This window comes from Setaria viridis, chromosome 2 (genome assembly GCF_005286985.2).
Source record: "Setaria viridis chromosome 2, Setaria_viridis_v4.0, whole genome shotgun sequence".
NCBI lineage: Eukaryota > Viridiplantae > Streptophyta > Magnoliopsida > Poales > Poaceae > Setaria > Setaria viridis.
The window spans coordinates 41,156,561-41,171,239 of record NC_048264.2 but is presented as its reverse complement, the minus strand read 5'-3'; the positions used below and the strand labels follow the sequence as shown (position 1 = coordinate 41,171,239).

The 14,679-nt window shown below is 48.2% G+C and overlaps 2 protein-coding genes across 3 annotated transcripts; one reads left to right on the top strand and one right to left on the bottom strand.

Moving 5' to 3' along the window:
- Window positions 1–763: 763 nt before the first annotated feature.
- On the top strand, window positions 764–4,247 carry LOC117845217 (cysteine-rich receptor-like protein kinase 10). 2 transcript variants are annotated; one of them, XM_034726178.2, is made up of 7 exons: window positions 764–1,863; window positions 2,266–2,403; window positions 2,528–2,646; window positions 2,914–3,121; window positions 3,201–3,438; window positions 3,539–3,689; window positions 3,798–4,247. In XM_034726178.2, exons 1-7 carry the CDS (start codon window positions 1,008–1,010, stop codon window positions 4,083–4,085), a joined length of 1,998 nt encoding a protein of 665 aa, XP_034582069.1. In that variant the 5' UTR covers window positions 764–1,007; the 3' UTR covers window positions 4,086–4,247. The 2 variants fall into 2 exon arrangements, with proteins under 2 accessions (XP_034582069.1, XP_034582068.1); XM_034726177.2 differs by having other exon boundaries at window positions 766–1,863; window positions 2,519–2,646.
- A 7,159-nt stretch (window positions 4,248–11,406) lies between these two features.
- LOC140221726 (cysteine-rich receptor-like protein kinase 6) lies at window positions 11,407–14,377 on the bottom strand. The gene is made up of 7 exons (XM_072291568.1): window positions 13,332–14,377; window positions 13,119–13,253; window positions 12,882–13,021; window positions 12,581–12,791; window positions 12,258–12,495; window positions 11,985–12,147; window positions 11,407–11,910 (listed from the first exon to the last, which is right to left on the bottom strand). Exons 1-7 carry the CDS (start codon window positions 14,170–14,172, stop codon window positions 11,635–11,637), a joined length of 2,004 nt encoding a protein of 667 aa, XP_072147669.1. The 5' UTR covers window positions 14,173–14,377; the 3' UTR covers window positions 11,407–11,634.
- Window positions 14,378–14,679: the final 302 nt, after the last annotated feature.

Sequence of the window (14,679 nt, the reverse complement as noted above, 5' to 3'; positions counted from 1 at the left end):
GCGGCCCACGATGCCATGAGGCTCCAGATCTCCTAGTTTATATCTGCATTCTGCCATTGGCGGTCTCCATAGTACACCAGATATGGGGCAGCTTGGGTTGTGGTGCCACCCCGGCAAGTTGGCAACAAGGCAATGGCTGTTGACAGGTTCATCACCCCGATGCTGCGGGACACGACTATCGCTCCCGTTCACCCGCCGCGGGCCCCGCCCGCCCAAGCAGACGGGGCAAGAGACGAAGCCGACGCCCAAAAGGAGCCCGTCTTGAACGAGGCCGCGCGTCGCCGCCTCGCCGGGGTTCGCAGGCGTCGCGTCGCCGGAATGCATGTGCGCCCGGATGCCCACAGGATTCAAGGCAACGATTTCCGACGACGACGGTGCTGCACGGATCGATCGGAGCAACCGCGCGTGGGCAGCTGAGGTGTGGCTGTGGACCTACGACCTTGAACATTTTGAACGTGCGTACATACAGCAGCAGCACTTGGAAGTAGTTGCTGCGTGTAAATTACTACCAGCCCTTGCTAGTAGCTAGCGACCTGGCCACTCGCAGCCTCCGCGGCTGAACAAAGTAAACCACCAGCGGCATGCGCCGCGGTCTTTCCAAGTCAAAAGCTGTATCTCGCCGCGGCATGTCCGGTGACGATGTCGACGGCTCTGGGCTTGTTTACTCCATCCAGCGACCACGTGCACCCGCTCCGGTCACGTTTCTGCGAAACCTGCCGCGGCGCAACTTGCATTATCCTCCTTTCCGTCGTCGTCCTCTTTTGGAATTCGCGTGTTCCCTGTCGTCCAAAGGAAACGCATCGATTGGCCATGTCGCGAGCCACTTGCCATGGCCACCCACCCACCTGCTATGCAATGATACAATCGTACCACCATGCAATATCCTGTTGAGCTCCTCTGATCCGTCAAGTTTCCATCTGCTGCATGCAACAAGTAGCTTGCTGCAATAATCTCACAAATTCTTCCACCCGCGCCGCGCCGGCTGCTGCGCTCGCGGGCGCCGCGCCATGCCGCGCGTTCCTGTAGTCGACCTAGCGGCGCTCGCGCTGGTGATGGTCATCCCCTACGCCGCAGCGCAGCCGTGGGCGGTCTGCGACGGCCAGAGAGGCAACTACTCGGCGGGCAGCACCTACGCCGACAACCTCCTCCGCCTCGTCTCCGTGCTCCGCGCCAACGCCTCCAACTCGCCCGCCCTCTTCGCGTCGGGCTCCGCCGGCGCCGGCGCGGACGCCGTCTACGGCCTCGTGCTCTGCCGCGGCGACGTCAGCGCGTCCGACTGCTTCGACTGCGGCACCCGCACCGGCGAGGACGTGCAGCGTGTCTGCAACCGCACCCGGGACGCCGCCCTCGTCTACAACCAGTGCTACGTCCGCGTCGCCGTCACGGACTTCCTCTCCTCGCCAAACAACACCGGCATGGTGCCGCTCATCAGCGGCACCAGCAACCCCGCCGGCGTCAACGTCTCGGCCTACGACGGCGCCGTCACGCGGCTGCTCAACGCCACCGCGGCGCACGCGGTGGACAGGTCGTCGCCGTCGTCGCCGAGGCTGTACTTCGCCACGGGGCAGCTGGTGGGGCTCGACCCGCGGGTCCCCAACATCTGGTCCATGGCGCAGTGCGCCGGGGACCTGTCGCCGGCGCAGTGCCGGGGATGCCTCCACGATCTGGTGACGCTGTGGTGGAACGGGAGTGGGTTCAAGCCTAACGGGGAGGGAGCGAGGCTCGCCGGCTCGCGGTGCAACCTGAGGTCCGAGCTCGGGGACAAGTTCTACACCGGCGCTCCGATGGTGAAGCTGCAGATGAACGGCGAAGCGGCCGTTCCAGCGCCGGCGCCTTCGGTGACTGTACCGGGCACCACGGGAGGTCAGTGCGTTATTCCTCTTGGCTTTCCTAAAAAAGAAGAGAAGAAAAGAAACACGAGTAACAACAACAATAACAAATCTACCTCACTTCCAAAAAAAGAAGAAGAGACAAATCTACTTCAGGCCCATTTAAGTAGTAAATTAGCCAGGCCCACATGAGAAATGAGCAACCAGAGCGGCCGGCTTGTATCCATTTGTGTATAGTATCATAGTACGCGTGACCCACTGCACACCACCACTGCATCATCTGGGAGTTTCTGAGATAAACAATAACTTCATGTTGTTCATTGAGCAACATCGTTACAATCATGAGCTAATATAGCAAAAAAACAAAAAAAGCAAACAAACAAACATATGCAGTACTGGACAAACTTGAACTGATTTTTTGGGGGCAAAATCACAGGTAAAAACAATTCAGCTGGCAAACTTCTTGGAATTATATTGCCAATAGTGCTTATCGCTGTAGTAGCTGCCATAACCTTGTATATCTGCAATATGCGTAAGAAGAGAAGATCCCGAGGAACAAAGCTTCCCCGCCGAAGTAAGTCCTCTACTCCTCTGCACAGTTTGGCATGAAGCTAGAAACTTTTCGTTCTTTAGCATTATCATTTCATTAGGGGTAATTTTGCACTATCACTATTGAATCAATTTACCAGCACATACAGTTGAGGACTTCGAAAGCATCAAGTCAACATTGTTGTCTCTGTCGTCACTGCAAGTAGCAACAAATAACTTTGATGAAAGCAATAAGCTCGGTGAAGGGGGATTTGGTTCAGTTTATAAGGTATGATGGCACCCTTTTCAATAAAAAATAGCTCCTTTGCAAATTTTCACCAAGCTTTTATGTAAATCAAATTCACATTGTTGCTGTACAATGTAAACCAGTTAGTTGAACCAACTAGGATGATCAAAATATTAAGTAAACATGTATAGAAAACATTAGTTTTGTACTCAAGATCGTTGTTAAAAAAACTTGAATATTTTAAAACTTCCCAGTGCTGTATATTCTATTCATTGAATTAACATCATGGAAAATAATAAATTTATATAGGGAGATCTTTCTGGACAAGAAGTAGCCGTGAAGAGGCTGTCAAAGGGTTCAAATCAGGGGCTAGAAGAACTAAGAAATGAGCTAGTTTTGGTGGCCAAACTTCATCACAAGAATCTCGTCCGATTGGAGGGTTTCTGCTTAGAAGAGGGAGAGAGATTGCTCGTCTACGAGTACATGGCCAACAAAAGCCTTGACACCATTCTTTTTGGTACTAGAAATCTTCCAAGAATCTTCATACTAACATCTCTGAATTTCCATTAACCTTAAAATTCTGATTCGTCTATTAGACCCTGAAGAAAAAAGACGGCTCGAATGGAAGAAACGATTCAACATAATAGAAGGAATTGCTCGAGGACTACAGTATCTTCATGAAGACTCTCAGAAGAAAATTGTCCACCGTGACATGAAAGCAAGCAATGTCTTGCTGGATGCGGACATGAACCCTAAGATTGGTGACTTCGGCCTAGCCAGGCTCTTCGAGCAAGACCAGACACGAGATGTGACGAACCGCATCGTCGGGACATTGTAATCAATTATTGTCAATCTGTTAATCATTCAGTTTAGTCTTCCATTCAGACACATAATGGCCTCTAACTGAACATGGTGCTGATTCTTCTCATTGCAGTGGCTACATGTCTCCTGAGTACGTGATGCGTGGACAGTACTCCACGAAATCGGATGTGTTCAGTTTCGGTATCCTTGTTATAGAGATCATAACGGGGCAGAGAAACACCGGACATTACTTCCATGAGCAAAACGAAGACATTATAAGCATCGTGAGTACTCGGCAATAAACACACTCTCTTGCATGTAACAGTACCTGCATATTGCTAGATTGTATAGTTGTTTAATTTATTCTGAACAACCCATGAAACCGATGCTAGGTATGGAGGCATTGGTCTGAGGGAACAATTGCAGAGATGATAGATGATTCCCTAGGGAGGAACTACTCAGAGACTGAGGTGCTAAAATGCGTCAACATTGGTCTGTTGTGCGTTCAGCAGAATCCCATGGACCGGCCTACGATGTCGGATGTCATGGTGATGCTCAACGGTGATGCTACCAGTTCACTGCCTCCTGCTGCGAGACCAACATTTTTCTTGGATCCAAGCTCAGGTAGCTCAGGTTACTCTAACGCTTCCTGTACTGTTTCATATCCTTCCGCCAGGTAGCGGAGGCTAAGGCCTAAGGCACGCCCATTTGTGGACGGAGACATATTGATTCCTGTTTGTTTCTTGTTGTATAGTAGTTCAGAGAAACTGGTGCAATTAGTTCACCGCGAAGTGTAATTTGTGCTTCTTTTGCTGAATTCTCATAAAGAAAGTTTCTTGTTACTGTTGCTGCTTCAAGCTTTAAGAAAAGTATGAAAATCTTTGTTTTGAGTAATTGCTGTACAATGTAATAAGATGAAGGATTCAAAGGCAGTTTGTATAAAATCTAGGATACCGAAAAATATGAAGTAAATGCAGATGCAAAGTATGAATCTAGCAGTCTTTTGTAATGAAGACCATTTTAGATGTACACTGGGAGTTCTTTCCGGACAAGAAGTCGCTGCACAAAGTGTTCGAATCAGGGGCTAGTAGAACTATAAGAAACGAGCCATTACAGCTTTTCATAACATACTTAAACAAGAACAGGGAGCATAATAGTAACCCTGACATGATCTGATAATCAAGCTAGCTAACGACGAAGTCCAACCCTCGGGAACAGGACATTATAAGTTTCCATCCCTTTGCCTTCGATCCTTGTTGACGTACGCAGCTGCAGAAACTGACTAGCTCTTCTCCCCAAGCTCGAGTGCTCTGGATGGCCAGGGCGCGGACACGAGGCCTCGCAGGTCAGCGCGGCACACCGGGCATGTGTGCCCCTTGAACAGCCACACGGTGATGCATCGCGTGTCGGCGTGTGGAAAGGATGGGAACAAGGCAGGTTCACAGGGGACATGAACCACCAGTGAAACCCTCCATGCATATGGAGCACCGGCCCGCATCAGAACCCCGCTCGACGACGGTCTGCATGGCGGTCTCGGCGCAGGCTCGCACTACCGCCTTCGGCTCGCTGAACACGAAGCCGATCTCCATCGTCATCACCACAGAAAAGTGGTAGTGGCCGCCGGCGAGGCCGTTGTCGTCGTCCAGCCGCGCCCACTTGACCATGGCGTCCGGGATCCCCTCGAAGGCGAAGTGGGAGATCCAGTTGTCCGTCGAGATGTTGACGCCGTGCAGGAGCGGCATGGACGCCAACATGCCGTGGACGGCGCGCCGCGCGTCCTCGTAGCGGAGGAAGACGGAGGGGTCGTGCACGATGAACACCCGCTCGTCCGTTGAGGGTTCCTCGTCGCTGTGATCCTCCACGGCGGCCTGCCTGCCGCCGCCGAGCCTGCGCGACGAGTATGTCCGCGACAGGGCGCAGCGGGTGCGCACCGACGACGGGCCCCGGCACGGCGGCGGCTCGCGGCGTTGCAGGAACGTTTCGCAATTGGGGACGAAGATTCTGGTCGCCACCACCATACAAGGCAAGGGCCGCGACTTGGTGGAGAAGGGCGCGCGGGTGGGACGGAGGGGCCGCGCCTTATATCTTTCGGCCGTCAATCCGAAGGCCGGGAGATCAAGTAGCGTAGTACTACAGCTCAAGGGCTCAGATCAGTTGCGTTCGGATTCAGATTTGCGAGGGAAACATGAAACTTGCCACAGTTGCCACCGATCGGCGAGCTAGTTAATTGGAAACGAGCTCTGTTTTTAGAACTCCCTCTTACTTAATGGAAAGGCAGAGCTCCTGCCATCTGCTTCAAATAAAAAAAAACCCTAACAAACTAGTTTTGGTGGTCAAACTTCATCACAAGAATCTATTAAGGTGGAGTGTTTTTCTTAGAAGAGGGTATAAATTATGGATTATTACATAATTTTCTAACACTTATGTCTCTTCAAACAAATGGCATGTGTAGATGGACCGGTCGACCCCAAACACGTTTTCAACTCCGATAACCTTCGGTGACGGTAGCGTGGCCCCATTGGACCGTAGTTTGTGATTTTGGTAATTGGATGCCAACATAGTTATTGGGACTAATAGCTTGTCAAGTATGTGCCTTGTAGGTTTTCTAGATCCCAAGAATGCAAATCAAATCATGGCAAGATCCAAATCATGGTATTTAAGTATCCAAGTTATGATATTCTTGATATCCAAATCATGGTATTCAAGCACCCAAGTTATGATATTCAAGTGACCAAGTCATATTATTTATGATTATTCTATGGTATTCAAGCATCCAAATGACAGAGAAAATTCAGAGTGACGGTATCTTCGGTGTGCAAGTGACGGTATTCAACTCAGAAAATTCAGTACCATCGGATGATCCGATAGTCCATTGGAGCAACCATCGGACTAATACGTACAATGGGAAAATAGTGAAAAACTTCAAGTGCACCGGATGATCTGACGGGGGTCCTTTTCACAAGCGTCGGAGTAATTCGTAGAGGAGGCCGACAAAACTCTATAGCACTGGATGTTCCGATGGCTAGAAGATGGAGGCGTCGGACGAAGCATATTTACGTTTTGAAGTTCCAGAGAGATTTTGGCCAAAAAATCATTAGCACCGGATGATCCGATGGGGGCATCGGATGAAGCGTTGGATTAATTCTTGAAGAAGTTGGGCGCAAGGGAGCCAACAGCTAGTTGCACCGGATGTTCTGATGCTACCCAGAAATAGACCATCGGAACATCCGATGGTATACTTTAACTAGCCATTGGAGCAATAGCTCCTTGAGTCCTTGGGCTATTTATACCCCTTCCACTCACCCATTTGATGTAGCTGGAGTGTGCAGGAATCTATTGGAGATCAAGACTCATCAAGAACACATTCAAGCCACCAAAAGTGCCTAAGTGATTTATTAAAAGCTTAGCACAAGCATAGAAGAGTGATTAGTACTAGGATAGGCCTAGAGAAAGAGAGAGTGCAAGGTGTGCCTACCTTGTGATTGGTTCAAGGAGTGAACCACAGTTGTATAAGATGCGTCGGCACCTTAGAGGCTCGCCAGCAAGTCTTCGACCCTACTGCTTGGTGTGGAGCGGCGTTGATGACCGTGTGTGGGGACGTGGAGACCCCCTTCCTTCATGGAGAAACTCCTTAGTGGAGATGGCATCAAGGTGATCGGGAAATTTGGCGTCAGCCTTAGTGGCCAAGCCTTTGTGGCAAGTCAAGGGGTGTCTTGGAAGAGACTCGGTGACCGGGAAGTAATACTCTTGTGTGAGTACTTCAACAACATGGACTAATGGTGGCATAGTGCCTACCGATACCACTGGATAAATCCTCGTGTCAGGAGTTTGTTTCCCCTCATCCCATTCTCTTATGTTTCCGCATTTCATACTTGTAACTTATGTACCTTTACTTTCTTAGTGTAGTATCTTGCTAGAATTGGTTGTAGGTTGCAAAACTTATTTTGGGATGAGGGTTCCACACTAGATCAACCATAGAATGCACGTCTTGGATAAAATGATCATGCAATGTAGTGGAAGCTATAGGTTAAGGTTTTAGTTTGCCTAATTGTCACACCCTAAAATTTTTGAATTTCAGGATGTGATTAAAAAGAATAAATAAAAAATAATTTTCTTAAAATTTTAAAATTTTCCCAACATTTATTTTTTCCGCAAGAAATTTAGTATAGGAAAAATAATTATTTGTTTTTCTAAATTAAATAAGGGTGTTCTGTGTGTTACATTCGTACCGATGCATCTTAGTGTTTCATGAGTGCAAAAGTTTCAAAAATACGTTTAGACAATGTCCAGACCTTTCTGAGAATTTTCCAGCTTTTTCTAAAATTTATTCTCCTTTTCCTAGAGCTAAATCTATTTATAGAATGCTCTAGATTCTTTTTCATGGGTCACAAGTATTTTATTTGGACTCCCCATGTTCCAATCTATCTCTAGGAATTTTACTGTATTTTTTGGGATTTTCATAGTATTTTCTATGAATTAAATGAATTATTTTTGTTTTCTCTGGATTTTCTTTCACGGGAATTATTTCTGAAAAAAAAGAGATCCCTTTTTCCCGGGCCGAGCCCGCGAGCCTGACCCGCTCTGGCCCAGCAATCGGCCCGCAAAGGCCCATCTGGGCCCGTGCACCGCCGGAGCTCCCTGGCCGCCGCCGGCCTTGGCTTCCGCGCCAGCCTCGGTCCGCGCACCTATTTAAGGCGAGGCTCCGCAGCCCTTTCGCCCCTGCACGCCCCTCCGCGCCGCTAGCGCCGCCGCCTAGCGCGTGGTCCGCGTCGCCTAGGGCTCCGCACGCCTGGCCACCGCTGCCACCGTCCTGTGCGCCGCCCGAACCCCGCACACCCCTGCCGTCCTCGCCCACGCCGCCGTCCGCGCCCTTTCCCCTAGCCCCGTGCATCGCCTTCGCCCCTTCCATACGCCGCACCGCTGCCGCCGCCCGCGCCTCCCGCGCCCGCGCCCCACGCCGCCTCCGCATCGCTGCCCGCGTCGCAGCCGCGCCCCGGCCGCGGCCACCGCGGGGAACCCATCCGGTCGGAGCCGCCGCAAGCCAGGAGGAAGAAGAATCCCCGCCGCTTTTGCATTTTGGCCCCTGAAGACCTCGGTAATTTCTTCAAAGATATTTGTGTCTTGGAAAATATGCAGATAACCCCCTAAAGGGATTAGATCTTTCCAACCGAACCCAAGCTGTGAACTTGTGCAGATCTAACCCTGATCATAGATCTATTCATGAGTACTGTTCATATGTCTTGTGAGTCTTCCTTGCTAGCCCCTGAAGTCTATAGTTAATCACATCAAGATCCTTCCAATCTTGTTTAGATCATAGAATCTATGTTTTAGCTCCATTTTAATCCGTTCAAGTTGTGTTAGGTCCGTGATAACATAAATTATATGATAGTGGTGATGTTGTCCATCATTGCATATCTTTAAAAATAAATTTAGTATTAATTTGATTAATGCCTATTTGAATGTCTTTTCTTAATAAGAATTTAAGTAGGGTTTTTCATAATCAATATTATAGGTTGACTAATACTATTTAATTGAGTTTTCTAAATAAAATCAAAATAGAGTGTGTCTCGGATTTTCATAATCACACTTAATTTGATTAAGGTTCAAATCAACTTTCTTAAATAAAAGTTGATTAGGTTTTTACACCGACTTTTATAAATAAATCTTAACATGATTAATACCAATGTGAATATATTTTCAATAACAATTTGACCAACTTGAATCATAAAATATACGTTTAGATGTTTCACATAGTTTAGCTTTTCTAAAGTTAAGTGAGTAATTGGTGTAATTTATACATGAACATTTATAAATAAAACTTGTCTAGGTTTTTACCTCGGTCTTTGCAAATAAAGTATGATTTGCATTTTCCAACTGAGGGTATTTCCTTTCTGAAATGTCCTTTACATATGTTTTTCTAATTAAAATAAACCTAGCATCTAGTCTTTTGTGTTCTCGTAAATATAAATCGTTCGATAGCTGTTCTTAGTCAGCTTTAGCTCCATATCTCTTCTGAAGATCTAGTCTTTTGTAAAGCTTTAGATCTTTCCATTTCCAGTTCTAGCTCAAATCCAGTTTCTTTTATAAATCTAACCAAGCTTTCCTTTCTAGCACAATTTAAGTGCTTTAGTGATCCAAATAGTTTATCTTAGAGTTTCTGTTATGCCTAGTAGTCTGATCATGCTTGTCCCTATTTTTCTTATAATCTTATATCCAGTTCATAGCTGTCCTATATCTTGGTTGTCTCTTTGTGAGTCAGCTATGTTCTTTTTGGTCGAACCTTTCGCAACCATCTCTTTAGAGCCAATCTTGTTAGTTGTTTCTTTGCCGACTAGTTCAATTTAGCTTTGACTAGTTTGTTATCCCTGCAACAACTCTCTTTGTAGACTCGTCTTTCCTAAACCATAGTTTCCGCTTTTCTTATACGCTCTAGAATAGTCTGTTTTTATTGTTCTCGTTCGTTTCATCTTAACTTATGCGTTAGCAGTGTGTATTACTTGTTGCTTACTTTTAACATCAAAGTTAAATGTGAACTTGACTAATTCTTATTCAATTAGTTTTCCTAAATAAAAGTTAATTAGGTTATATCTGGGTTTTCATAAATTAAGGTTTAATTGATTATTTCCTATTTATATCGAGCTCTTCTAAATAAAAGATATCTAGTGTTTTACATCGATTTTCATAAATAAAGTTAATATACTTAATGATATTATAAATGCCTTTTTCACATTAACATGTTTAGTTGAACACTAAATACTAAGTTGTTCGATTAGATGTCTTATATACATGCTCTGTGTTTCTAAAATTAATTGTTAAATTGGCACAACTTATACTTGAATATTTACAAATAAAATATGATTAAGTTTATCACGTTTTCAATGATTAAATATAACTTTCTTAATTCCAAATAGGGTATTTCTCTGAAATAACATATGTGCACATTTTATTTAATTAAAATGGATCAAGCATATAGTCTTTTTTATTTCTTTTATAAATCAAACCTCTCGATAGTTTTGCCTTGTCGACCATAGTTTTGTTCTGAGCATTTCCTGCGTTTGCGTGATCTTAGAATCGAGCTCTATCTTTTAGTACGCTTTTAAAAAAAATTCTTTTGTTTTGGTGTATTATTCTTTGTTGTACTTGTTTATTTGCTTTGTATGTTTGTGCCGGTGATTGCTTCGAGTAGAAGGATCGTTGTTGAAGCTTTGAAGATTAAGAGTTTGAAGAGAACAAGAGCTGAAGAGTAGTAAGAGTAACTTTTCATTGAAGAAAGATAAGTGTCCCTAACCATCCTTCTACCTATACTTTGTTTATAATACCATGATAATGTTAATTGGAACATGAAGCGACCACCCAGGAAAACAGTGCAACCACAGGGACTATATAGCTCTAGTCTTGGCTAATTAATTAGAGACTCTAGTTTGTGGTAGCTTTACCCGAAAGGGGCAAGAGGGGGAGACATAGTTGGTGTATAACCCGGTCCTCTTGGAAAGGGAGCTTTGCTAAGACCCTATGCCCACTAGAGAGGTTTATACATTGCGCTGATCATGAAACCTTAACAAGCTATCCTTACTAGGGAATCTTTGTAAAGGCCTTGTAGCGTCCTTATGCAGTCACGCCTCGGTAGTGTGATGAGTACCTGATCAACACAGCATGGTTGGGTCTAAAGTTTTTCTGAACTTTTACACGACTTGTGGTGAAAGTGTACAACCTCTGCAGAGGACAAAACTGATATATCAGCCGTGCTCACGTTCAAGAGCGTTCTAGACCCTCTAATTAATCAAACTTGAAGATGGACTTAAATTGTTATTCTGGTTATTTCTTGTGGTCTTGCTGAGTAACAATCATAAGTGTACTCACCCTTGCTTACTGCTGCTTAGAAAAGGAAGGTGTGTGAAGTTTTCAGAAGATAATGCTGAGTTCTAGGTGTACGCAGCTCCAGTCGATTGCCTGTAAAGTTTGGAGCCTCCGTTTCCAAGATTAAGCTATATATCTCTGATAGACTTGTAAATCTTTATTTATATTTCTTTACGTGATACTGTTGCTGTTATTTACTTATGATGTCACTGACATATATAGATAGATAGCACTTGGTTTTATTTTAAAACCGAAGGTGACACTCCTCCCCTCTTAGGCTACAAGCACCAATTCTCTTTAAGTGACGCTAAGCACTCTTTCTGACGTAAAGACAGCTGAAACGGTTGAGCACTTCTAGGACCGACACTACGCTCATCCCGCGGTGTACTCGCCAGACGATGTGCTCGAGGTGGGAGAGATCCTGTTCCTTCCATAGAACGCCGGGCTGGACGGGTTCCGGAGGGAGACCGTGTCGCTACCGAGCATCATCACGACCGACGACATCACCGGCCGGTCCGCCGGGTCTTCCTGGACGCACAGCAGGCCAATGTGGACGCACCGTAGCACGTCGCTCCGGGAGAAGCCGGTGCCCATGCGCGGGTCGACAATCGCCTCCGGCACCGCCCCGGCCGTCCAGTGCTCCCATACCTGGCATCACCATGCATGGATGTATCAACAAGAGAAACGGATCGAACAACTGAGCAAGCAGCATCATCACTTACGAAGCTCAAGATATCTTGAGCCGGCGATCGCCGGCCGTCGTCGTCGTGGCGGCCGTTGTGCTTCTTTCCCGTCACGATCTCGAGGACCATGACGCCGAAGCTGAACACGTCCGACTTGACCGAGTAGCTCCCGCGCGTCAGGTACTCCGGCGCCATGTACCCGCTGGAATGGAACAATACGCACACGCATCGAAATCTAGTCAACATCTCTGGGGTCGCTAACTAGCTAGCTACAGAGTCCTTGTTAATTTAGGCGGCGGGCGGGGCACTCACTAGGTGCCGACGACATGATTGGTGACGCCCTGCGTCTGGTCTCGCCCGAAAAGCCTCGCGAGGCCGAAGTCCGAAATCTTGGGGTTCATGTTCATGTCCAGCAAGATGTTGCTGGTTTTGAGATCGCGGTGGACTACTCTGAGCTGAGAGTCCTCGTGGAGGTATTGCAGGCCCCGGGCGATCCCGTGTATGATGCTCCACCTCTTGGCCCAGTCCAGCTGCTCACGCCTCTCACCGTCTGCCATTGGAAAAGCAGGAGCGAATCACATCATGTTTTGGTGCCAAATCTTGCAGAGAAAATGCAGGAATTCAAATGGTGGTACCGAAGAGGATCTGATCGAGGCTCCGGTTGGGAACGAACTCGTAGACGAGCAGCCTCTCCTGCCGCTCCAAGCAAACGCCGACTAGACTGACGAGATTCTTGTGCTGAAGCTTCGCGACCAGGGCGAGCTCGTTCTTCAGCTCTCCTACCCCTTGCGCCGAACACCTTGACAGCCTCTTCACTGCTATTTCATCGCCGTCCGGGAGAGTACCCTACACCGATCAAAATGATGGGTGCTTAGTTTGTCGGCAAATTCCAAAGCCATCCTTAAATATGCAATCAAAGTTCTGATTGCTCAGTACTTTGTACACCGCACCAAACCCGCCTTCGCCAAGCTTGTTGCTCTCTGCAAAGTCCCCTGTTGCGGCTCGCAAAGTGGAGATGTCAATGATCATAGATTCTATGATCTCAATGTTCTCCGTTCCAGCGGCAGGGGTGGGATCTGTTCAAACATGTAAGCGCGAGCAAGTAAATGCCTTTTACACATAATGTTCCATCAGGTTGCTTGAAGCTCAACCAGGGGGGGAACGAGGGATTACTTTGGCAAGCTAGACATGGTTGCGATCTCCTTGTCCTCCAGAAACAGAGCCAGACGAGGAGGTTAATGACCAGCAACGCCGCTATGGTCGGCAGCACAATGGCAAGAACAGTGCCGGGGACGCTATGATTCCGTCCTGTCAACCATTAATTATTGTATCATGTAAAAATGTCTCCACATGTGCAAGCTGGTAGGCGGTCAGTACAGTACCCACCTCCTCCGGTGACTGCCGGCGTCACGGTCGTGGGCTCCATCGCCGGTGCCGGCGCTCCCGCGCTCCCTGACTCGGCGAGCTGCACCGTCACCGGACTGTGGAGGAAGGAGTTTACCTCGTACCGGTAGCTGCACCTGATCCCGAGGAACCTGCCGCCGACGCGGTCGGTGAACAGGCTCGGCATCCTGGCGATGATGCCGGCGAGGCACCCCCTGCACTGCGCCGGCGTCAGGTCCGGCGTGCACTGTGCCCAGCTGTACACCTTGGGGTACTCCTGGTCGAAGCTGGCCTCCCCGGCCGCGTACCGCCGCGTCGAGTTGTACGCGGCGTAGTCGGCGGTGGCGTTCACAAGCGCGCCGACGAGGCGGTTGAACCGGGCCGGTTCCGACGTCACGTTCCGGAGGTTGATGCGGTCCGTCGACGCCGCCGGGACGTTGTCGTCGGAGGAGAGGAAGTGGAGGTTGGAGTAGTAGAGGATGCAGGGGTCGTAGTATATGGCGGCGCTTCTGTCGTAGGCGCACATGTTCTGCACGTCCATGAAGGCCGTGACGAGGCAGGCGGAGCAGGCCGTGGCGTTGGTGTCCCCGCGGCAGAGCGCCAGCGCCGAGACCTGGTCCGGGACGGCGCCGACGACGGCCGTCGCGAAGAGGTCCGGGGACGACGAGGCGTTCGTGGGCAGGGCGGCGGCGAGGACGGCGAGGTTGGCCTGGTACGTGCTGTTGGCCGTGAAGCTCCCCGTCGTGCCGCATACCTGCCACGGGTAAGCCGCGGCAAGCGGCACGACGAGCAGTATGGCGGCGGCGGTAAGGGCCAGGTGCAGGTAGCAGTGAGCTTGAGGCATGGTGCGTGGTACTGTGTGCGACCGGGTTTGTGGGCTCCTGCGGTGGCTTAATAATGCTGACGAGACGGTGGACTTGACCGCCGGGATGTGGCGAATGTCCGATGCAGTCAGACTGAGTCTAGAGACACGACGACTGACCGGACCGCTTGTTCGTGGAATTTCCGGATTCTCACGGCAGCGGCGGTCGTGGCCTCGTGGCCTCGTCGACGACGAAACTTTCCTGACCTTGAAGAGAGGCACGGCCCAACGCGAATGGTTTTCTCTCTCGATACTATTAGGTTACAATTAAAACTTAAGTTGTCTAATATATATAAAGATATAATAATTCCATAATCTCTTAGTTTGTGCATGGAACAAATAATATTTGTTGTGTGTTGCATAGCCATGACAACTCATATAAACAAATAAATAGTCTAAAAATATAAATAAATAAGTTCAGGTTTTCAGACTTGTTTTCCGAGATGAAACTTAATTTGGCGTGTCAAAAACCCCGCTGCTTGTTTTGTT